We start from the raw sequence: 25007 nt of genomic DNA, 5'->3' as shown, positions 1-25007 counted from the left end.
GTGTGTGTGGTTGTGTGTGTGTGTGTGAGTGTGTTTGTGTGTGAGTGTGGTTGTGTGTGTGTGAGTGTGTTTGTGTGTTTGTGTGTGTGTGGTTGTGTGTGTGTGTGTGAGTGGTTGTGAGTGTGGTTGTGAGTGTGTTTGTGTGTGAGTGTGGTTGTGAGTGTGTGTGTGAGTGTGTGTGTATGTGTGTGTGGTTGTGTGTGTGTGTGTGAGTGTGTTTGTGTGTGAGTGTGGTTGTGTGTGTTTGTGTGTGTGTGTGTGGTTGTGTGTGTGTGTGAGTGTGTTTGTGTGTGAGTGTGGTTGTGTGTGTGTGAGTGTGTGTGTGTGTGTGTGTGTGTATGTGTGTGTGGTTGTGTGTGTGTGTGGTTGTGTGTGTGTATGTGTGGTTGTGTGTGTGTGTGTGTGGTTGTGTGTGTGTGTGGTTGTGTGTGTGTGTGGTTGTGTGTGTGTGTGGTTGTGTGTGAGTGTGCCTGTATGTGTCTCACCGTTGTTCTCGATGGAGCGTGTCTCCTTGCTGCACGTGTCAGCTGGAACACCGTAGATCTCCACTTTAACCAGCGGGTCCACGATGGATTTACACTTGTCCTTGTTTAGCTTGGGCAGCTGCTGGGCTGAGATCACCTGGAGACACACACACACACAACCACACACACACACACACACACACACACACACACACACACACACACACACACACACACACACACACACACAACCACACTCACACACACACACACACACACACACACACACACACACACACACACACACACACACACACACACACTCACACACACACACACACACACACACACACACACACACACACACACAACCACACTCACACACAACCACACACACACACACATACAACCACACACACACTCACACACACACTCACACACACACACACACACACACACACACACACACACACACACAACCACACACACACACACAACCACACACACACACACACACAACCACACACACACACACACACACACACACACACACGCACACACGCACACAACCACACACACACACGCACACACACACACACACACAACCACACACACACACACACACACACACACACACACACACACACACACACACACACACACACACACACACACACATGACAGAAAGCCTCATGACAAAGGATGTTTCAAAGCAGCATTGATTTGATGTTCTGTAGTGCAGTACACAAGATAATGAATCACATCACATCTCAACTCAATCATGTCTTATCGTTTGACACACAATTCATCTCAGTAGTGTTACTAAAATACCTTCTGATAAAAGTTCAATAGGAGCCCATGTTGGTAACAACAGTAAAACCTCTGACTCTTAGAAAAAATATACAATTAATATCACAACATAGACATACTTGACAGAAACTAATCTAATTTATGTGATGAATATATTGCAAATGTATAAATCAATCTCTGTAGTTGTCTTCACTGTGTTCAACAAGTAGCTATTGTAATACATTCTGTGATGTTACACTCATATAATACACTATAATATCATAATATATCACAATTCAATAGAATATATACACACTATATTATATAACACTATAATATATACAAACTACAATATATACACACTATAATATATACATGCTATAATGTATAACACTATAATATACACATACTACAATATATAACACTACAATATATAACACAATAATATATAATACTATAATATGTAACACTATAATATACACACACTACAATATATAACACTACAATATATAACACAATAATATATAACACTATAATATGTAACACTATAATATACACACACTACAATATATAACACTACAATATATAACACAACAATATATAACACTATAATATATAATACACTATAATATACACACACAATAATATTCAACACTATAATATGCAACACACTATAATATATAACACACTATCATTTATAAAACTATAATATAAAACACTATAACATATATATACACTATAATATATAAGACACTATAATATAACACTAGAATATATAACACACTATAATATAGACACACTATAATATATAACACTAACATATATACACTATAATATATAGCACTATATTATATACACACTGTAATATATAACACTATAATATATAACACACTATAATATATAACACTATAATATATAACACACTATAATATATAACACACTATAATATATAACACTATAATATATAACACAATAATATATAACACTATAATATATAATACACTATAATGTACACACACAATAATATTCAACACTATAATATGCAACACACTATAATATATAACACACTATCATTTATAAAACTATAACATAAAACACTATAATATATAAGACACTATAATATAACACTAGAATATATAACACACTATAATATAGACACACTATAATATATAACACTAACATATATACACTATAATATATAACACACTATATTATATACACACTGTAATATATAACACTATAATATATAACACACTGTAATATATAACACTATAATATATAACACACTATAATATATAACACACTATAATATATAACACAATATAATATATAACACACTATAATATATAACACTATAATATATAACAATATAATATATAACACACTATAATATATAACACTATAATATATAACACACTATAATATATAACACACTGTAATATATAACACTATAATATATAAAACAAAATAATATATAACACTATAATATGTAACACTATAATATATAACACTATAATATATAACACTATAATATATAACACACTAATATATAACACTATAATATATAACACACTATAATATACACACACAATAATATTCAACACTATAATATGCAACACACTATAATATATAACACACTATCATTTATAAAACTATAATATAAAACACTATAACATATATATACACTATAATATATAACACACTATAATATAACACTAGAATATATAACACACTATAATATAGACACACTATAATATATAACACTAACATATATACACTATAATATATATAGCACTATATTATATACACAATGTAATATATAACACTATAATATATAACACACTATAATATATAACACTATAATATATAACACACTATAATATATAACACTATAATATATAACACACTGTAATATATAACACTATAATATATAACACACTATAATATATAACACTATAATATATAACACACTATAATATATAACACACTATAATATATAACATTATAATATATAACACACTATAATATATAACACACTATAATATATACCACACTATAATATATAACACAATAATATATAACACTATAATATACACAATATAGCAAAGTCTTTCTCACCATGATGTGGAAGGTCTTGCGTTTGAACCAGGGTCCCTTGGTGAGGGTCGTTGGGTCAAACTCTGTCCCAGGGTATCTCTGGAAGTCAGGCTTCAGGACGTATCCACTCAGCCCGTTGGACCGGAACCGGCCCTGGTTCAGGTCCATCTCCTTAGAGGGAGTCTGGAAGTTCAGCGCCACTGGAGAGACAAATCATTATCAATAAAGAATCGATCAATAAAGCATTTTCATGCATTTATTGCGAAAGAGGAATAATGTGACACAAGTATGTAAAGACATTGGTCATGTCAAAATTATCACAGGATTCGTAAATATAAGTCTAATGCACAAGATAGTGCCTATCTGACAGATGGTAGTAGGTCTACTGTAACTATCTGACATATGGGATGGTAGTAGGTCTACTGTAACTATCTGACATATGGGATGGTAGTAGGTCTACTGTAACTATCTGGCAGATGGGATGGTAGTAGGTCTACTGTAGCTATCTGACAGATGGTAGTAGGTCTACTGTAACTATCTGACAGATGGTAGTAGGTCTACTGTAACTATCTGACAGATGGTAGTAGGTCTACTGTAACTATCTGGCAGATGGTAGTAGGTCTACTGTAACTATCTGGCAGATGGTAGTAGGTCTACTGTAACTATCGGACAGATGGTAGTAGGTCTACTGTAACTATCTGGCAGATGGTAGTAGGTCTACTGTAACTATCTGACAGATGGTAGTAGGTCTACTGTAACTATCTGGCAGATGGTAGTAGGTCTACTGTAACTATCTGGCAGATAGTAGTAGGTCTACTGTAACTATCTGGCAGATGGTAGTAGGTCTACTGTAACTATCTGGCAGATGGTAGTAGGTCTACTGTAACTATCTGACAGATGGTAGTAGGTCTACTGAAACTATCTGACAGATGGTAGTAGGTCTACTGTAGCTATCTGACAGATGGTAGTAGGTCTACTGTAACTATCTGGCAGATGGTAGTAGGTCTACTGTAACTATCTGGCAGACGGGATGGTAGTAGGTCTACTGTAACTATCTGGCAGATAGTAGTAGGTCTACTGTAACTATCTGGCAGATGGTAGTAGGTCTACTGTAACTATCTGGCAGATGGTAGTAGGTCTACTGTAACTATCTGACAGATGGTAGTAGGTCTACTGAAACTATCTGACAGATGGTAGTAGGTCTACTGTAGCTATCTGACAGATGGTAGTAGGTCTACTGTAACTATCTGACAGATGGTAGTAGGTCTACTGTAACTATATGACTGATGGGATGGTAGTAGGTCTACTGTAAATATCTGGCAGATGGTAGTAGGTCTACTGTAACTATCTGGCAGATGGTAGTAGGTCTACTGTAACTATCTGACAGATGGTAGTAGGTCTACTGTAACTATCTGGCAGATGGTAGTAGGTCTACTGTAACTATCTGACAGATGGTAGTAGGTCTACTGTAACTATATGACAGATGGGATGGTAGTAGGTCTACTGTAACTATCTGGCAGATGGGATGGTAGTAGGTCTACTGTAACTATCTGACAGATGGTAGTAGGTCTACTGTAACTATCTGACAGATGGTAGTAGGTCTACTGTAACTATCTGGCAGATGGGGTGGTAGTAGGTCTACTGTAACTATCTGACAGATGGTAGTAGGTCTACTGTAACTATCTGACAGATGGTAGTAGGTCTACTGTAACTATCTGACAGATGGTAGTAGGTCTACTGTAACTATCTGACAGATGGTAGTAGGTCTACTGTAACTATCTGACAGATGGTAGTAGGTCTACTGTAAATATCTGGCAGATGTTAGTAGGTCTACTGTAACTATCTGGCAGATGGGATGGTAGTAGGTCTACTGTTACTATCTGGCAGATAGTAGTAGGTCTACTGTAACTATCTGGCAGATGGTAGTAGGTCTACTGTAACTATCTGGCAGATGGTAGTAGGTCTACTGTAACTATCTGACAGATGGTAGTAGGTCTACTGTAACTATCTGGCAGATGGTAGTAGGTCTACTGTAACTATCGGACAGATGGTAGTAGGTCTACTGTAACTATCTGGCAGATGGTAGTAGGTCTACTGTAACTATCTGACAGATGGTAGTAGGTCTACTGTAACTATCTGGCAGATGGTAGTAGGTCTACTGTAACTATCTGGCAGATGGGATGGTAGTAGGTCTACTGTAACTATCTGGCAGATAGTAGTAGGTCTACTGTAACTATCTGGCAGATGGTAGTAGGTCTACTGTAACTATCTGGCAGATGGTAGTAGGTCTACTGTAACTATCTGACAGATGGTAGTAGGTCTACTGAAACTATCTGACAGATGGTAGTAGGTCTACTGTAGCTATCTGACAGATGGTAGTAGGTCTACTGTAACTATCTGGCAGATGGTAGTAGGTCTACTGTAACTATCTGGCAGACGGGATGGTAGTAGGTCTACTGTAACTATCTGGCAGATAGTAGTAGGTCTACTGTAACTATATGACAGATGGGATGGTAGTAGGTCTACTGTAACTATCTGGCAGATGGGATGGTAGTAGGTCTACTGTAACTATCTGGCAGATGGTAGTAGGTCTACTGTAACTATCTGACAGATGGTAGTAGGTCTACTGAAACTATCTGACAGATGGTAGTAGGTCTACTGTAGCTATCTGACAGATGGTAGTAGGTCTACTGTAACTATCTGACAGATGGTAGTAGGTCTACTGTAACTATATGACAGATGGGATGGTAGTAGGTCTACTGTAACTATCTGGCAGATGGGATGGTAGTAGGTCTACTGTAACTATCTGGCAGATGGTAGTAGGTCTACTGTAACTATCTGACAGATGGTAGTAGGTCTACTGAAACTATCTGACAGATGGTAGTAGGTCTACTGTAGCTATCTGACAGATGGTAGTAGGTCTACTGTAACTATCGGACAGATGGTAGTAGGTCTACTGTAACTATCGGACAGATGGTAGTAGGTCTACTGTAAATATCTGACAGATGGTAGTAGGTCTACTGTAACTATCTGACAGATGGTAGCAGGCAGGTTTGTGCAGTAATGGATTACATGTCACGGATTACAACAAGAACTGTAATCTGTTACATTACCAGCAAAAAAAGTATCTATCTGGCAGATGGTAGTAGGTCTACTGTAACTATCTGACAGATGGTAGTAGGTCTACTGTAACTATATGACAGATGGGATGGTAGTAGGTCTACTGTAACTATCTGGCAGATGGGATGGTAGTAGGTCTACTGTAACTATCTGACAGATGGTAGTAGGTCTACTGTAACTATCTGACAGATGGTAGTAGGTCTACTGTAACTATCTGGCAGATGGGGTGGTAGTAGGTCTACTGTAACTATCTGACAGATGGTAGTAGGTCTACTGTAACTATCTGACAGATGGTAATAGGTCTACTGTAACTATCTGACAGATGGTAGTAGGTCTACTGTAACTATCTGACAGATGGTAGTAGGTCTACTGTTACTATCTGACAGATGGTAGTAGGTCTACTGTAACTATCTGGCAGATGTTAGTAGGTCTACTGTAACTATCTGGCAGATGGGATGGTAGTAGGTCTACTGTAACTATCTGGCAGATAGTAGTAGGTCTACTGTAACTATCTGGCAGACGGTAGTAGGTCTACTGTAACTATCTGGCAGATGGTAGTAGGTCTACTGTAACTATCTGACAGATGGTAGTAGTTCTACTGTAACTATCTGGCAGATGGTAGTAGGTCTACTGTAACTATCGGACAGATGGTAGTAGGTCTACTGTAACTATCTGGCAGATGGTAGTAGGTCTACTGTAACTATCTGACAGATGGTAGTAGGTCTACTGTAACTATCTGGCAGATGGTAGTAGTTCTACTGTAACTATCTGGCAGATGGGATGGTAGTAGGTCTACAGTAACTATCTGGCAGATAGTAGTAGGTCTACTGTAACTATCTGGCAGATGGTAGTAGGTCTACTGTAACTATCTGGCAGATGGTAGTAGGTCTACTGTAACTATCTGACAGATGGTAGTAGGTCTACTGAAACTATCTGACAGATGGTAGTAGGTCTACTGTAGCTATCTGACAGATGGTAGTAGGTCTACTGTAACTATATGACAGCTGGGATGGTAGTAGGTCTACTGTAACTATCTGGCAGATGGGATGGTAGTAGGTCTACTGTAACTATCTGACAGATGGTAGTAGGTCTACTGTAACTATCTGGCAGATGGGATGGTAGTAGGTCTACTGTAACTATCTGGCAGATGGTAGTATGTCTACTGTAGCTATCTGACAGATGGTAGTAGGTCTACTGTAACTACCTGACAGATGGGATGGTAGTAGGTCTACTGTAGCTATCTGGCAGATGGTATGGTAGTAGGTCTACTGTAACTATCTGACAGATGGTAGTAGGTCTACTGAAACTATCTGACAGATGGTAGTAGGTCTACTGTAGCTATCTGACAGATGGTAGTAGGTCTACTGTAACTATCTGACAGATGGTAGTAGGTCTACTGTAACTATATGACAGATGGGATGGTAGTAGGTCTACTGTAACTATCTGGCAGATGGGATGGTAGTAGGTCTACTGTAACTATCTGACAGATGGTAGTAGGTCTACTGTAACTATCTGGCAGATGGGGTGGTAGTAGGTCTACTGTAACTATCTGACAGATGGTAGTAGGTCTACTGCAACTATCTGACAGATGGTAGTAGGTCTACTGTAACTATCTGGCAGATGGGATGGTAGTAGGTCTACTGTAACTATCTGGCAGATAGTAGTAGGTCTACTGTAACTATCTGGCAGATGGTAGTAGGTCTACTGTAACTATCTGACAGATGGTAGTAGGTCTACTGTAACTATCTGGCAGATGGTAGTAGGTCTACTGTAACTATCATACAGATGGTAGTAGGTCTACTGTAACTATCTGGCAGATGGTAGTAGGTCTACTGTAACTATCTGACAGATGGTAGTAGGTCTACTGTAACTATCTGGCAGATGGTAGTAAGTCTACTGTAACTATCTGGCAGATGGGATGGTAGTAGGTCTACTGTAACTATCTGGCAGATAGTAGTAGGTCTACTGTAACTATCTGGCAGATGGTAGTAGGTCTACTGTAACTATCTGGCAGATGGTAGTAGGTCTACTGTAACTATCTGACAGATGGTAGTAGGTCTACTGAAACTATCTGACAGATGGTAGTAGGTCTACTGTAGCTATCTGACAGATGGTAGTAGGTCTACTGAAACTATCTGACAGATGGTAGTAGGTCTACTGAAACTATCTGACAGATGGTAGTAGGTCTACTGTAGCTATCTGACAGATGGTAGTAGGTCTACTGTAACTATCTGACAGATGGTAGTAGGTCTACTGTAACTATCTGACAGATGGTAGTAGGTCTACTGTAACTATATGACAGATGGGATGGTAGTAGGTCTACTGTAACTGTCTGGCAGATGGGATGGTAGTAGGTCTACTGTAACTATCTGACAGATGGTAGTAGGTCTACTGTAACTATCTGACAGATGGTAGTAGGTCTACTGTAACTATCTGGCAGATGGGGTGGTAGTAGGTCTACTGTAACTATCTGACAGATGGTAGTAGGTCTACTGTAACTATCTGACAGATGGTAGTAGGTCTACTGTAACTATCTGACAGATGGTAGTAGGTCTACTGTAACTATCTGGCAGATGGTAGTAGGTCTACTGTAACTATCTGGCAGATAGTAGTAGGTCTACTGTAACTATCTGGCAGATGGTAGTAGGTCTACTGTAACTATCTGGCAGATGGTAGTAGGTCTACTGTAACTATCTGACAGATGGTAGTAGGTCTACTGTAACTATCTGGCAGATGGTAGTAGGTCTACTGTAACTATCGGACAGATGGTAGTAGGTCTACTGTAACTATCTGGCAGATGGTAGTAGGTCTACTGTAACTATCTGACAGATGGTAGTAGGTCTACTGTAACTATCTGGCAGATGGTAGTAAGTCTACTGTAACTATCTGGCAGATGGGATGGTAGTAGGTCTACTGTAACTATCTGGCAGATAGTAGTAGGTCTACTGTAACTATCTGGCAGATGGTAGTAGGTCTACTGTAACTATCTGGCAGATGGTAGTAGGTCTACTGTAACTATCTGACAGATGGTAGTAGGTCTACTGAAACTATCTGACAGATGGTAGTAGGTCTACTGTAGCTATCTGACAGATGGTAGTAGGTCTACTGAAACTATCTGACAGATGGTAGTAGGTCTACTGTAACTATCTGACAGATGGTAGTAGGTCTACTGTAACTATATGACAGATGGGATGGTAGTAGGTCTACTGTAACTATCTGGCAGATGGGATGGTAGTAGGTCTACTGTAACTATCTGACAGATGGTAGTAGGTCTACTGTAACTATCTGACAGATGGTAGTAGGTCTACTGTAACTATCTGGCAGATGGTATGGTAGTAGGTCTACTGTAACTATCTGGCAGATGGTAGTATGTCTACTGTAGCTATCTGACAGATGGTAGTAGGTCTACTGTAACTACCTGACAGATGGGATGGTAGTAGGTCTACTGTAGCTATCTGGCAGATGGTATGGTAGTAGGTCTACTGTAACTATCTGACAGATGGTAGTAGGTCTACTGAAACTATCGGACAGATGGTAGTAGGTCTACTGTAGCTATCTGACAGATGGTAGTAGGTCTACTGTAACTATCTGACAGATGGTAGTAGGTCTACTGTAACTATCTGACAGATGGTAGTAGGTCTACTGTAACTATATGACAGATGGGATGGTAGTAGGTCTACTGTAACTATCTGGCAGATGGGATGGTAGTAGGTCTACTGTAACTATCTGACAGATGGTAGTAGGTCTACTGTAACTATCTGACAGATGGTAGTAGGTCTACTGTAACTATCTGGCAGATGGGGTGGTAGTAGGTCTACTGTAACTATCTGACAGATGGTAGTAGGTCTACTGTAACTATCTGACAGATGGTAGTAGGTCTACTGTAAATATCTGACAGATGGTAGTAGGTCTACTGTAACTATCTGACAGATGGTAGCAGGCAGGTTTGTGCAGTAATGGATTACATGTCACGGATTACAACAAGAACTGTAATCTGTTACATTACCAGCAAAAAAAGTATCGTTTTTAGATTACAGATACTTTTTAAAAACTAGATGATATTTTATATAAGTAACTTTTAAATTCAGAAAGCATGTTTAATTATTTCTCAATTACATTCAAATCTGCATTTGAAAAAAGGCACAATATTTTTTTCTGCCTGAGTGAGTCTGACCACAAATCAGAGGCTATGACGACACACCAAATGCTTTTGATGGATCGCAGGAAAAGAGAGGTGGTGGAAAAGTACCCAATTGTTATACTTGAGTAAAAGTAAAAATGCCTTAAAAGAAATTGACTCAAGTAAATACTACTTAAGTAAAAGTATTTGGTTTTAAACATACTTAAGTATCAGTGTCAAAGTAAAAGCACAAATGATTTCATATTCTTTATATTAAAAACCAGACGGCACAATTTATTCCATTTATTTTTTACCAACAGGACATAATTTACAAAGGATACATTTGTGTTTAGTGAGTCAACCAGATCGGAGTCAGTAGGGATGACCAGGGATGTTCTCTGTTTACTGAGTCCTCCAGATCAGAGGCAGTAGACCAGGGATGTTCTCTGTTTAGTGAGTCCTCCAGATCAGAGGCACTAGGGATGATCAGGGATGTTCTCTGTTTAGTGATTCCTCCAGATCAGAGACAGTAGGGATGATCAGGGATGTTCTCTGTTTAGTGAGTCCTCCAGATCAGAGGCAGTAGGGATGACCAGGGATGTTCTCTGTTTAGTGAGTCCTCCAGATCAGAGGCAGTAGGGATGACCAGGGATGTTCTCTATTTAGTGAGTCCTCCAGATCAGAGGCAGTAGGGATGATCAAGGATGTTCTCTGTTTAGTGAGTCCTCCAGATCATAGGCAGTAGGGATGATCAGCAATGTTCTCTGTTTAGTGAGTCCTCCAGATCAGAGACAGTAGGGATGACCAGGGATGTTCTCTGTTTAGTGAGTCCTCCAGATCAGAGACAGTAGGGATGACCAGGGATGTTCTCTGTTTCGTGAGTCCTCCAGATCAGAGGCAGTAGGGATGACGAGGGATGCTTTTATTTCTTACATCACATTCCCAGTGGGTCAGAAGTTTACATACACTCAATTAGTATTCGGTAGCATTGCCTTTAAATTGTTTAACTTGGGCCAAATGTTTCGGGTAGCCTTCCACAAGCTTCCCACAATAAGTTGGTTGAATTTTGGCCCATTCCTCCTGACAGAGCTGGTGTAACTGAATCAGGTTTGTAGGCCTCCTTGCTCGCACACGCTTGTTCTTCCCACAAATGTTCTATGGGATTGAGATCAGGGCTTTGTGATGGCCACTCCATTGTCCATTTGGAAGACCCATTTGCAACCAAGCTTTAACTTCCTGACTGATGACTTGAGATGTTGCTTCAATATATCCACCTAATTTTCCTCCTCATGATGCTGTCTATTTTGTGAAGTGCACCAGTCCCTCCTGCAGCAAAGCACCCCCACAACATGATGCTGCCACCTCCGTGCTTCATGGTTGGGATGGTATTCTTCGGCTTGCAAGCCTCACCCTTATTCCTCTAACCATAATGATGGTCATTATGGCCAAACAGTTTCATCAGACCAGAGGACATTTCTCCAAAAAGTATGATTTTTGTCTCCATGTGCCGTTGCAAAGCGTTGTCTGGCGTTTTTATGGCAGTTTTGGAGCAGTGGCTTCTTCCTTGCTGAGCAGCCTTTCAGAAGGTTCTTTGCTGTTGTTCTGGGATTAAGTTGCACTTATCGCAGCAAAGTACGTTCATCCCTAGGAGACAGAACGTGTCTCCTTCCTGAGCGGTATGACAGCTGCGTGGTCCCATGGTGTTTATACTTGCGTACTAATGTTTGTACAGATGAACGTGGTTCCTTCAGGCATTTTGAAAGCAAAGAGGCACTGAGTTTGATGGTAAACCTTGAAATACATGCACAGGTGTCCAATTGACTCAAATGATGTCAATTAGCCTATCAGAAGCTTCTAAAGCCACCTAATTTTATGGAATTTTCCAAGCTGAAAAATTACGTTTGGCAAGTCCGAACCGACTTGCCAAAACTATAGTTTGTTAACAAGACATTTGTGGAGTGGTTGAAAAACAAGTTTCAATGACTTCAACCTAAGTGTATGTAAACTTCCCACTTCGACTGTATACGTTTATTTTAACCCAATAATGGTTGAATTTAAGAAGTGTAAGCTGGCAGGAACTAATGGGGATCCATAATAAATACAAATGCAAATAACCTGTGCTCCTTAAGGAGAAAGTAATAAGATTAGGTTACTTAGTTTGGGTAATCTAAAAGTTACATTACTGATTACAACAGGTGACTGCAAACTGTAAAACTGTAACGGATTGCATTTAGAAAGTAGCCTCCCCAGCTCTGTTAGTAGGTCTACAGTACCTATCTGACAGCCTGCGTTCCACAGGGGAACTGGGTTGTAGTTGGAGGAGTCTGTTCTGGAGCCAGCTGGGTAGATACGGCTCAGCTTGGTCATGTTGTGGTGGATAAAGGCGTTCACTTGAAGAGAGGTAAACCAGACAGGTTAGTGGTGCAATCATTGTAAGAACAGTTCTCTAGGATAGGCATAATGAAAGCTGTTCTCTAGGATAGGCATAATGAAAGCTGTTCTCTAGGATAGGCATAATGAAAGCTGTTCTCTAGAATATGCATAATGAAAGCTGTTCTCTAGAATATGCATAATGAAAGCTGTTCTCTAGAATATGCATAATGAAAGCTGTTCTCTAGAATATGCATAATGAAAGCTGTTCTCTAGATTATGCATAATGAAAGCTGTTCTCTAGATTATGCATAATGAAAGCTGTTCTCTAGAATATGCATAATGAAAGCTGTTCTCTAGAATATGCAAAATGAAAGCCGATTTTTAGAACATGCATAATGAAAGCTGATTTCTAAAATATGCATAATGAAAGCTGATTTCTAAAATATGCATAATGAATGCATGTCTATTGTACAGGCCCTGTTATTCAGGCTTGATATTATTCAGGTTTGATGTTAATCAGGTTTGATGTTATTCAGGCTTGATGTTATTCAGGCTTGATGTTATTCAGGTTTGATGTTATTCAGGTTTGATGTTATTCAGGCTTGATGTTATTCAGGCTTGATGTTATTCAGGCTTGATGTTATTCAGGTTTGATGTTATTCAGGCTTGATGTTATTCAAGCTTTATGTTATTCAGGCTTGATGTTAATCAGGTTTGATGTTATTCAGGCCTGCTGTTATTCAGGCTTGCTGTTATTCAGGCCTGCTGTTATTCAGGCTTGCTGTAACAGAACAGAGGGTTTTACCTGCTGTCTCAGCCAGGTTAACAGCCTTGCTCTCTTTAAAGGAGGACATCTCATAGAAGGCCTGGTTGTCTTTAGCGTGCTCAAACCCTGAGAAGTGGACACTCTTACAGTAGATCACCAGGTCAGACAGCTGCTTGGCCAGCTTGATCTTTGACTTCTGAAAAGCAATAAGACATCATGTTTATAATATCTACAGAAATAGAGATGTTATGAATGGATTTCTGTCAAAGTATCCACATGTGTGTTTTCCTTGGCATAGGGCTTGTCATTTGAAATGTTACTAGTTCTTCTGAGGACAGTTGTGCAGCTAATCCAGCATGCCTTGTCCCTGTTGGAGGTGTATGTGCAAAGCAAAACAGAAGCATGACTATGTCAGAAACAACACCCCAACCCCGCCCTTTACCCTAAACCGGGTTTGTATCCTAACCCCAACCCCGCCCTTTACCGTAAACCGGGTTCATATAATGGCACCAATCACATCCCTTACCCTAAACCGGGTTCGTATCCTAGCCCCAACCCCGCCCTTTACCGTAAAACGGGTTTGTATCCTAACCCCAACCCCGCCCTTTACCGTAAACCGGGTTCATATAATGGCACCAATCACATCCCTTACCCTAAACCGGGTTCGTATCCTAGCCCCAACCCCGCCCTTTACCGTAAAACGGGTTTGTATCCTAACCCCAACCCCGCCCTTTACCGTAAACCGGGTTCATATAATGGCACCAATCACATCCCTTACCCTAAACCGGGTTCGTATCCTAGCCCCAATCCCGCCCCTTACCCTAAACCGGGTTCGTATCCTAGCCCCAATCCCGCCCCTTACCGTAAAACGGGTTTGTATCCTAACCCCAACCCCGCCCTTTACCCTAAACCGGGTTCATATAATAAAACCAATCGCATCCCTTACCCTAAACTGGGTTCGTATCCTAGCCCCAATCCTGCCCCTTACCCAATAACCGGGTTTGTATCCAAACCCCAATCCCACCCCTTACCCTAAACCGGGTTCGTATCCTAGCCCCAATCCCACCCCTTATCCTAAACCGGGTTCATATAATAACCCGAATCCCGCCCCTTACCCTAAACTGGGTTCGTATCCTAGCCCCAATCCCGCCCCTTACCCTAAACCCGGGTTTGTATCCCAACCCCAATCCCGCCCTTTACCCAAAAGACGGGTTGGTATCCTAAACCCAATCCTACACGCCACATACACTGAAACATCACATTCCCTTCTCTGAGTCCACCCCTCTCTATATTCATGTCTATAGTCTGATGTCTCTGAGTCCACCCCTCTCTATATTCATGTCTATAGTCTGATGTCTCTGAGTCCACCCCTCTCTATATTCATGTCTATAGTCTGTCTCTGAGTCCACCCATCTCAAAATTCATGTCTTGTTTAGTCTGATGTCTCTGAGTCCACCCCTCTCTATATTCATGTCTATATTCTGAAGTCTCTGAGTCCACCCATCTCAAAATTCATGTCTTGTTTAGTCTGATGTCTCTGAGTCCACCCCTCTCTATATTCATGTCTATAGTCTGTCTCTGAGTCCACCCCTCTCTATATTCATGTCTATAGTCTGTCTCTGAGTCCACCCCTCTCTATATTCATGTCTATAGTCTGATGTCTCTGAGTCCACCCCTCTCTGTATTTATGTCTATAGTCTGATGTCTCTGAGTCCACCCCTCTCTATATTCATGTCTTGTTTAGTCTGATGTCTCTGACTCCACCCCTCTCTATATTCATGTCTATAGTCTGTCTCTGAGTCCACCCCTCTCTATATTCATGTCTATATTCTGAAGTCTCTGAGTCCACCCCTCTTTATATTCATGTCTTGTTTAGTCTGATGTCTCTGAGTCCACCCCTCTCTATATTCATGTCTTGTTTAGTCTGATGTATCTGAGTCCACCCCTCTCTATATTCATGTCTTGTTTAGTCTGATGTCTCTGAGTCCACCCCTCTCTATATTCATGTCTATAGTCTGTCTCTGAGTCCACCCCTCTCTATATTCATGTCTATAGTCTGTCTCTGAGTCCACCCCTCTCTATATTCATGTCTATAGTCTGATGTCTCTGAGTCCACCCCTCTCTGTATTTATGTCTATAGTCTGATGTCTCTGAGTCCACCCCTCTCTATATTCATGTCTTGTTTAGTCTGATGTCTCTGAGTCCACCGCTCTCTATATTCATGTCTATAGTCTGATGTCTCTGAGTCCACCGCTCTCTATATTCATGTCTATAGTCTGTCTCTGAGTCCACCCCTCTCTATATTCATGTCTATAGTCTGTCTCTGAGTCCACCCCTCTCTATATTCATGTCTATAGTCTGATGTCTCTGAGTCCACCCCTCTCTATATTCATGTCTATAGTCTGATGTCTCTGAGTCCACCCCTCTCTATATTCATGTCTGTAGTCTGATGTCTCTGAGTCCACCCCTCTCTATATTCATGTCTATAGTCTGATGTCTCTGAGTCCACCCCTCTCTATATTCATGTCTATAGTCTGATGTCTCTGAGTCCACCCCTCTCTATATTCATGTCTATAGTCTGATGTCTCTGAGTCCACCCCTCTCTATATTCATGTCTTGTTTAGTCTGATGTCTCTGACTCCACCCCTCTCTATATTCATGTCTATAGTCTGTCTCTGAGTCCACCCCTCTCTATATTCATGTCTATATTCTGAAGTCTCTGAGTCCACCCCTCTCTATATTCATGTCTTGTTTAGTCTGATGTATCTGAGTCCACCCCTCTCTATATTCATGTCTTGTTTAGTCTGATGTCTCTGAGTCCACCCCTCTCTATATTCATGTCTATAGTCTGTCTCTGAGTCCACCCCTCTCTATATTCATGTCTATAGTCTGCCTCTGAGTCCACCCCTCTCTATATTCATGTCTATAGTCTGATGTCTCTGAGTCCACCCCTCTCTGTATTTATGTCTATAGTCTGATGTCTCTGAGTCCACCCCTCTCTATATTCATGTCTTGTTTAGTCTGATGTCTCTGACTCCACCCCTCTCTATATTCATGTCTATAGTCTGATGTCTCTGACTCCACCCCTCTCTATATTCATGTCTATAGTCTGATGTCTCTGAGTCCACCGCTCTCTATATTCATGTCTATAGTCTGATGTCTCTGAGTCCACCCCTCTCTATATTCATGTCTATAGTCTGATGTCTCTGAGTCCACCCCTCTCTATATTCATGTCTATAGTCTGATGTCTCTGAGTCCACCCCTCTCTATATTCATGTCTATAGTCTGATGTCTCTGAGTCCACCGCTCTCTATATTCATGTCTATAGTCTGATGTCTCTGAGTCCACCCTCTCTATATTCATGTCTATAGTCTGATGTCTCTGAGTCCACCCCTCTCTATATTTATGTCTATAGTCTGATGTCTCTGAGTCCACCCCTCTCTATATTCATGTCTTGTTTAGTCTGATGTCTCTGAGTCCACCCCTCTCTATATTCATGTCTTGTTTAGTCTGATGTCTCTGAGTCCACCCCTTTCTATATTCATGTCTTGTTTAGTCTGATGTCTCTGAGTCCACCCCTCTCTATATTCATGTCTGTAGTCTGATGTCTCTGAGTCCACCCCTCTCTATATTCATGTCTTGTTTAGTCTGATGTCTCTGAGTCCACCCTCTCTATATTCATGTCTATAGTCTGATGTCTCTGAGTCCACCCCTCTCTATATTCATGTCTATAGTCTGATGTCTCTGAGTCCACCCCTCTCTATATTCATGTCTATAGTCTGATGTCTCTGAGTCCACCCCTCTCTATATTCATGTCTATAGTCTGATGTCTCTGAGTCCACCCCTCTCTATATTCATGTCTATAGTCTGATGTCTCTGAGTCCACCCCTCTCTATATTTATGTCTATAGTCTGATGTCTCTGAGTCCACCCCTCTCTATATTCATGTCTTGTTTAGTCTGATGTCTCTGAGTCCACCCCTCTCTATATTCATGTCTTGTTTAGTCTGATGTCTCTGAGTCCACCCCTTTCTATATTCATGTCTTGTTTAGTCTGATGTCTCTGAGTCCACCCCTCTCTATATTCATGTCTGTAGTCTGATGTCTCTGAGTCCACCCCTCTCTATATTCATGTCTTGTTTAGTCTGATGTCTCTGAGTCCACCCCTCTCTATATTCATGTCTATAGTCTGATGTCTCTGAGTCCACCCCTCTCTATATTCATGTCTATAGTCTGATGTCTCTGAGTCCACCCCTCTCTATATTCATGTCTATAGTCTGATGTCTCTGAGTCCACCCCTCTCTATATTCATGGCTTGTTTAGTCTGATGTCTCTGACTCCACCCCTCTCTATATTCATGTCTATAGTCTGATGTCTCTGAGTCCACCCCTCTCTATATTCATGTCTTGTTTAGTCTGATGTCTCTGAGTCCACCCCTCTCTATATTCATGTCTATAGTCTGATGTCTCTGAGTCCACCCCTCTCTATATTTATGTCTATAGTCTGTCTCTGAATCCACCCTCTCTATATTCATGTCTATAGTCTGTCTCTGAGTCCACCCCTCTCTATATTCATGTCTATAGTTTGATGTCTCTGAGTCCACCCCTCTCTATATTCATGTCTTGTTTAGTCTGATGTCTCTGAGCCCACCCCTCTCTATATTCATGTCTATAGTCTGATGTCTCTGAGTCCACCCCTCTCTATATTCATGTCTATAGTCTGATGTCTCTGAGTCCACCCCTCTCTATATTCATGTCTATAGTCTGATGTCTCTGAGTCCACCCCTCTCTATATTCATGTCTATAGTCTGATGTCTCTGAGTCCACCCCTCTCTATATTCATGTCTATAGTCTGATGTCTCTGAGTCCACCCCTCTCTATATTCATGTCTATAGTCTGTCTCTGAGTCCACCCCTCTCTATATTCATGTCTTGTTTAGTCTGATGTCTCTGAGTCCACCCCTCTCTATATTCATGTCTATATTCTGAAGTCTCTGAGTCCACCCATCTCAAAATTCATGTCTGTAGTCTGATGTCTCTAAGCCCACCCCTCTCTATATTCATGTCTATAGTCTGATGTCTCTGAGTCCACCCCTCTCTATATTCATGTCTATATTCTGAAGTCTCTGAGTCCACCCATCTCAAAATTCATGTCTGTAGTCTGATGTCTCTGAGTCCACCCCTCTCTATATTCATGTCTTGTTTAGTCTGATGTATCTGAGTCCACCCCTCTCTATATTCATGTCTATAGTCTGTCTCTGAGCCCACCCCTCTCTATACTCATGTCTTGTTTAGTCTGATGTCTCTGAGTCCACCCCTCTCTATATTCATGTCTATAGTCTGTCTCTGAGTCCACCCCTCTCTATATTCATGTCTTGTTTAGTCTGATGTCTCTGAGTCCACCCCTCATGTCTATATTCATGTCTATAGTCTGATGTCTCTGAGTCCATAGTCTGATTCATGTCTCTGGTCCACCCTCTCTATATTCATGTCTATCATGTCCTGAGTCCTCTCTATATTCATGTCTATAGTCTGATGTCTCTGAGTCCACCCCTCTCTATATTCATGTCTAAAGTCTGATGTCTCTGAGTCCACCGCTCTCTATATTCATGTCTTGTTTAGTCTGATGTCTCTGAGTCCACCCCTCTCTATATTCATGTCTATAGTCTGATGTCTCTGAGTCCACCCCTCTCTATATTCATGTCTATAGTCTGATGTCTCTGAGTCCACCCCTCTCTATATTCATGTCTATATTCATGTCTCTGAGTCCACCCCTCTCTATATTCATGTCTATAGTCTGTCTCTGAATCCACCCCTCTCTATATTCATGTCTATAGTCTGATGTCTCTGAGTCCACCCCTCTCTATATTCATGTCTATAGTCTGATGTCTCTGAGTCCACCCCTCTCTACATTCATGTCTATAGTCTGATGTCTCTGAGTCCACCGCTCTCTATATTCATGTCTGTAGTCTGATGTCTCTGAGTCCACCCCTCTCTATATTCATGTCTATAGTCTGATGTCTCTGAGTCCACCCTCTCTATATTCATGTCTATAGTCTGATGTCTCTGAGTCCACCCCTCTCTATATTCATGTCTATAGTCTGATGTCTCTGAGTCCACCCCTCTCTATATTCATGTCTTGTTTAGTCTGATGTCTCTGAGTCCACCCTCTCTATATTCATGTCTATAGTCTGATGTCTCTGAGTCCACCCCTCTCTATATTTATGTCTATAGTCTGATGTCTCTGAGTCCACCCCTCTCTATATTCATGTCTTGTTTAGTCTGATGTCTCTGAGTCCACCCCTCTCTATTTTCATGTCTTGTTTAGTCTGATGTCTCTGAGTCCACCCTCTCTATATTCATGTCTATAGTCTGATGCCTCTGAGTCCACCCCTCTCTATATTCATGTCTTGTTTAGTCTGATGTCTCTGAGTCCACCCCTCTCTATATTAATGTCTTGTTTAGTCTGATGTCTCTGAGTCCACCCCTCTCTATATTCATGTCTATAGTCTGTCTCTGAGTCCACCCCTCTCTATATTCATGTCTATAGTCTGATGTCTCTGAGTCCACCCCTCTCTATATTCATGTCTTGTTTAGTCTGATGTCTCTGACTCCACCCCTCTCTATATTCATGTCTATAGTCTGATGTCTCTGAGTCCACCCCTCTCTATATTCATGTCTTGTTTAGTCTGATGTCTCTGAGTCCACCCCTCTCTATATTCATGTCTATAGTCTGATGTCTCTGAGTCCACCCCTCTCTATATTTATGTCTATAGTCTGTCTCTGAATCCACCCCTCTCTATATTCATGTCTATAGTCTGTCTCTGAGTCCACCCCTCTCTATATTCATGTCTATAGTTTGATGTCTCTGAGTCCACCCTCTCTATATTCATGTCTTGTTTAGTCTGATGTCTCTGAGCCCACCCCTCTCTATATTCATGTCTATAGTCTGATGTCTCTGAGTCCACCCCTCTCTATATTCATGTCTATAGTCTGATGTCTCTGAGTCCACCCCTCTCTATATTCATGTCTATAGTCTGATGTCTCTGAGTCCACCCCTCTCTATATTCATGTCTATAGTCTGATGTCTCTGAGTCCACCCCTCTCTATATTCATGTCTATAGTCTGATGTCTCTGAGTCCACCGCTCTCTATATTCATGTCTGTAGTCTGATGTCTCTGAGTCCACCCCTCTCTATATTCATGTCTATAGTCTGATGTCTCTGAGTCCACCCCTCTCTATATTCATGTCTATAGTCTGATGTCTCTGAGTCCACCCCTCTCTATATTCATGTCTATAGTCTGATGTCTCTGAGTCCACCCCTCTCTATATTCATGTCTTGTTTAGTCTGATGTCTCTGAGTCCACCCCTCTCTATATTCATGTCTATAGTCTGATGTCTCTGAGTCCACCCCTCTCTATATTTATGTCTATAGTCTGATGTCTCTGAGTCCACCCCTCTCTATATTCATGTCTTGTTTAGTCTGATGTCTCTGAGTCCACCCCTCTCTATTTTCATGTCTTGTTTAGTCTGATGTCTCTGAGTCCACCCCTCTCTATATTCATGTCTATAGTCTGATGCCTCTGAGTCCACCCCTCTCTATATTCATGTCTTGTTTAGTCTGATGTCTCTGAGTCCACCCCTCTCTATATTAATGTCTTGTTTAGTCTGATGTCTCTGAGTCCACCCCTCTCTATATTCATGTCTATAGTCTGTCTCTGAGTCCACCCCTCTCTATATTCATGTCTATAGTCTGATGTCTCTGAGTCCACCCCTCTCTATATTCATGTCTTGTTTAGTCTGATGTCTCTGACTCCACCCCTCTCTATATTCATGTCTATAGTCTGATGTCTCTGAGTCCACCCCTCTCTATATTCATGTCTTGTTTAGTCTGATGTCTCTGAGTCCACCCCTCTCTATATTCATGTCTATAGTCTGATGTCTCTGAGTCCACCCCTCTCTATATTTATGTCTATAGTCTGTCTCTGAATCCACCCCTCTCTATATTCATGTCTATAGTCTGTCTCTGAGTCCACCCCTCTCTATATTCATGTCTATAGTTTGATGTCTCTGAGTCCACCCCTCTCTATATTCATGTCTTGTTTAGTCTGATGTCTCTGAGCCCACCCCTCTCTATATTCATGTCTATAGTCTGATGTCTCTGAGTCCACCCCTCTCTATATTCATGTCTATAGTCTGATGTCTCTGAGTCCACCCCTCTCTATATTCATGTCTATAGTCTGATGTCTCTGAGTCCACCCCTCTCTATATTCATGTCTATAGTCTGATGTCTCTGAGTCCACCCCTCTCTATATTCATGTCTATAGTCTGATGTCTCTGAGTCCACCCCTCTCTATATTCATGTCTATAGTCTGTCTCTGAGTCCACCCCTCTCTATATTCATGTCTTGTTTAGTCTGATGTCTCTGAGTCCACCCCTCTCTATATTCATGTCTATAGTCTGTCTCTGAGTCCACACCTCTCTATATTCATGTCTATAGTTTGATGTCTCTGAGTCCACACCTCTCTATATTCATGTCTATAGTCTGATGTCTCTGAGTCCACCCCTCTCTATATTCATGTCTATAGTCTGATGTCTCTGAGTCCACCCCTCTCTATATTCATGTCTATAGTCTGATACCTCTCTGAGTCCACCCCTCTCTATATTCATGTCTATAGTCTGATGTCTCTGAGTCCACCCCTCTCTATATTTATGTCTATAGTCTGTCTCTGAATCCACCCCTCTCTATATTCATGTCTATAGTCTGTCTCTGAGTCCACCCCTCTCTATATTCATGTCTATAGTCTGTCTCTGAGTCCACCCCTCTCTATATTCATGTCTTGTTTAGTCTGATGTCTCTGAGTCCACCGCTCTCTATATTCATATCTTGTTTAGTCTGATGTCTCTGAGTCCACCCCTCTCTATATTCATGTCTATAGTCTGATGTCTCTGAGTCCACCCCTCTCTATATTCATATCTTGTTTAGTCTGATGTCTCTGAGTCCACCCCTCTCTATATTCATGTCTTGTTTAGTCTGATGTCTCTGAGTCCACCCCTCTCTATATTCATGTCTATAGTCTGATGTCTCTGAGTCCACCCCTCTCTATATTCATGTCTATAGTCTGATACCTCTCTGAGTCCACCCCTCTCTATATTCAAGTCTTGTTTAGTCTGATGTCTCTGAGTCCACCCCTCTCTATATTCATGTCTTGTTTAGTCTGATGTCTCTCTGAGTCCACCCCTCTCTATATTCATGTCTTGTTTAGTCTGATGTCTCTGAGTCCACCCCTCTCTATATTCATGTCTATCGTCTGATGTCTCTGAGTCCACCCCTCTCTATATTCATGTCTATAGTCTGATGTCTCTGAGTCCACCCCTCTCTATATTCATGTCTATAGTCTGATGTCTCTGAGTCCACCCCTCTCTATATTCATGTCTGTAGTCTGATGTCTCTGAGTCCACCCCTCTCTATATTCATGTCTATAGTCTGATGTCTCTGAGTCCACCCCTCTCTATTTTCATGTCTATAGTCTGTCTCTGAGTCCACCCCTCTCTATATTCATGTCTTGTTTAGTCTGATGTCTCTGAGTCCACCCCTCTCTATATTCATGTCTTGTTTAGTCTGATGTCTCTGAGTCCACCCCTCTCTATATTCATGTCTATAGTCTGATGTCTCTGAGTCCACCCCTCTCTATATTCATGTCTTGTTTAGTCTGATGTCTCTGAGTCCACCCCTCTCTATATTCATGTCTTGTTTAGTCTGATGTCTCTGAGTCCACCCCTCTCTATATTCATGTCTGTAGTCTGATGTCTCTGAGTCCACCCCTCTCTATATTCATGTCTTGTTTAGTCTGATGTCTCTGAGCCCACCCCTCTCTATATTCATGTCTATAGTCTGATGTCTCTGAGTCCACCCCTCTCTATATTCATGTCTGTAGTCTGATGTCTATGAGTCCACCCCTCTCTATATTCATGTCTATAGTCTGATGTCTCTGAGTCCACCCCTCTCTATATTCATGTCTTGTTTAGTCTGATGTCTCTGAGTCCACCCCTCTCTATATTCATGTCTATAGTCTGTCTCTGAGTCCACCCCTCTCTATATTCATGTCTATAGTCTGTCTCTGAGTCCACCCCTCTCTATATTCATGTCTATAGTCTGATGTCTCTGAGTCCACCCCTCTCTATATTCATGTCTGTAGTCTGATGTCTCTGAGTCCACCCCTCTCTATATTCATGTCTATAATCTGATGTCTCTGAGTCAACCCCTCTCTATTTTCATGTCTATAGTCTGATGTCTCTGAGTCCACCCCTCTCTATATTCATGTCTGTAGTCTGATGTCTCTAAGTCCACCCCTCTTTATATTCATGTCTTGTTTAGTCTGATGTCTCTGAGTCCACCCCTCTCTATATTCATGTCTTGTTTAGTCTGATGTATCTGAGTCCACCCCTCTCTATATTCATGTCTTGTTTAGTCTGATGTCTCTCTGAGTCCACCCCTCTCTATATTCATGTCTTGTTTAGTCTGATGTCTCTGAGTCCACCCCTCTCTATATTCATGTCTATAGTCTGATGTCGCTGAGTCCACCACTCTCTATATTCATGTCTATAGTCTGATTTTTTGTTGTTTTTAGGATAGTAAAGCAACTTAGGGTCCTTGAAAAGCACTATACAAGTCCCATGTATTATTATAGTATTATAGTAGATGGTTAATATAGACAGTATACATGGTTAATATACACAGTAGACAGTATACATGGTTAATATAGACACTATAACTTTTTCCCAAAGTCTTATGTGCCCTGGTAGTGCACTATTCGGGAATAGGGTGCCATCTACCTTGGCACCAGAGCAGCGTGTTACCATACCTTGGCTTTGGCCTTCTGTCCGTTGGAATCTGTCTTGGAGTTGCTGGTCTCTGCAGCCTCGTCCTCCTCGGAGACACAGTCTTCCTCTACTCCAGGACTAGTATTGCTGAAGAAGGCATCCAGCTTGTTCAGACGTTTCCCCTTGATGATGAACCGACCCTTCAAGTCCTGCACAGAGACAGACCTTGTGTTGACAGAGATGCATCTGTTATAGATCATCAAATTAGTCTGATGTCCTGATCTATAATGTCCTGATCTATAATGTCCTGATCTATAATGTCCTGATCTATAATGTCCTGATCTATAATGTCCTGATCTATAATATCCTGATCTATAATGTCCTGATCTATAATGTCCTGATCTATAATATCCTGATCTATAATGTCCTGATCTATAATATCCTGATCTATAATGTCC

At 41.0% G+C, this 25007-nt stretch overlaps 1 protein-coding gene across 1 annotated transcript in view; it reads right to left on the bottom strand.

The window, feature by feature from the left end:
- The window catches only part of plcd1a (phospholipase C, delta 1a), an 85435-nt gene that overhangs the window by 4664 nt on the left and 55764 nt on the right, over positions 1–25007 (bottom strand). The window contains exons 9-13 of the mRNA XM_064941128.1: positions 24591–24758; positions 13769–13925; positions 12864–12980; positions 3372–3550; positions 486–621 (exon numbers count right to left, since the gene is read on the bottom strand). Coding sequence (XP_064797200.1) covers positions 486–621; positions 3372–3550; positions 12864–12980; positions 13769–13925; positions 24591–24758 — 757 coding nt within the window. The remainder of the gene's footprint in view (positions 1–485; positions 622–3371; positions 3551–12863; positions 12981–13768; positions 13926–24590; positions 24759–25007) is intronic.

This window comes from Oncorhynchus masou, chromosome 28 (genome assembly GCF_036934945.1).
Source record: "Oncorhynchus masou masou isolate Uvic2021 chromosome 28, UVic_Omas_1.1, whole genome shotgun sequence".
NCBI classification, from domain to species: domain Eukaryota; kingdom Metazoa; phylum Chordata; class Actinopteri; order Salmoniformes; family Salmonidae; genus Oncorhynchus; species Oncorhynchus masou.
The sequence above is the reverse complement of the archived record's forward strand: the minus strand, read 5'-3'. Positions and strand labels throughout refer to the sequence as shown.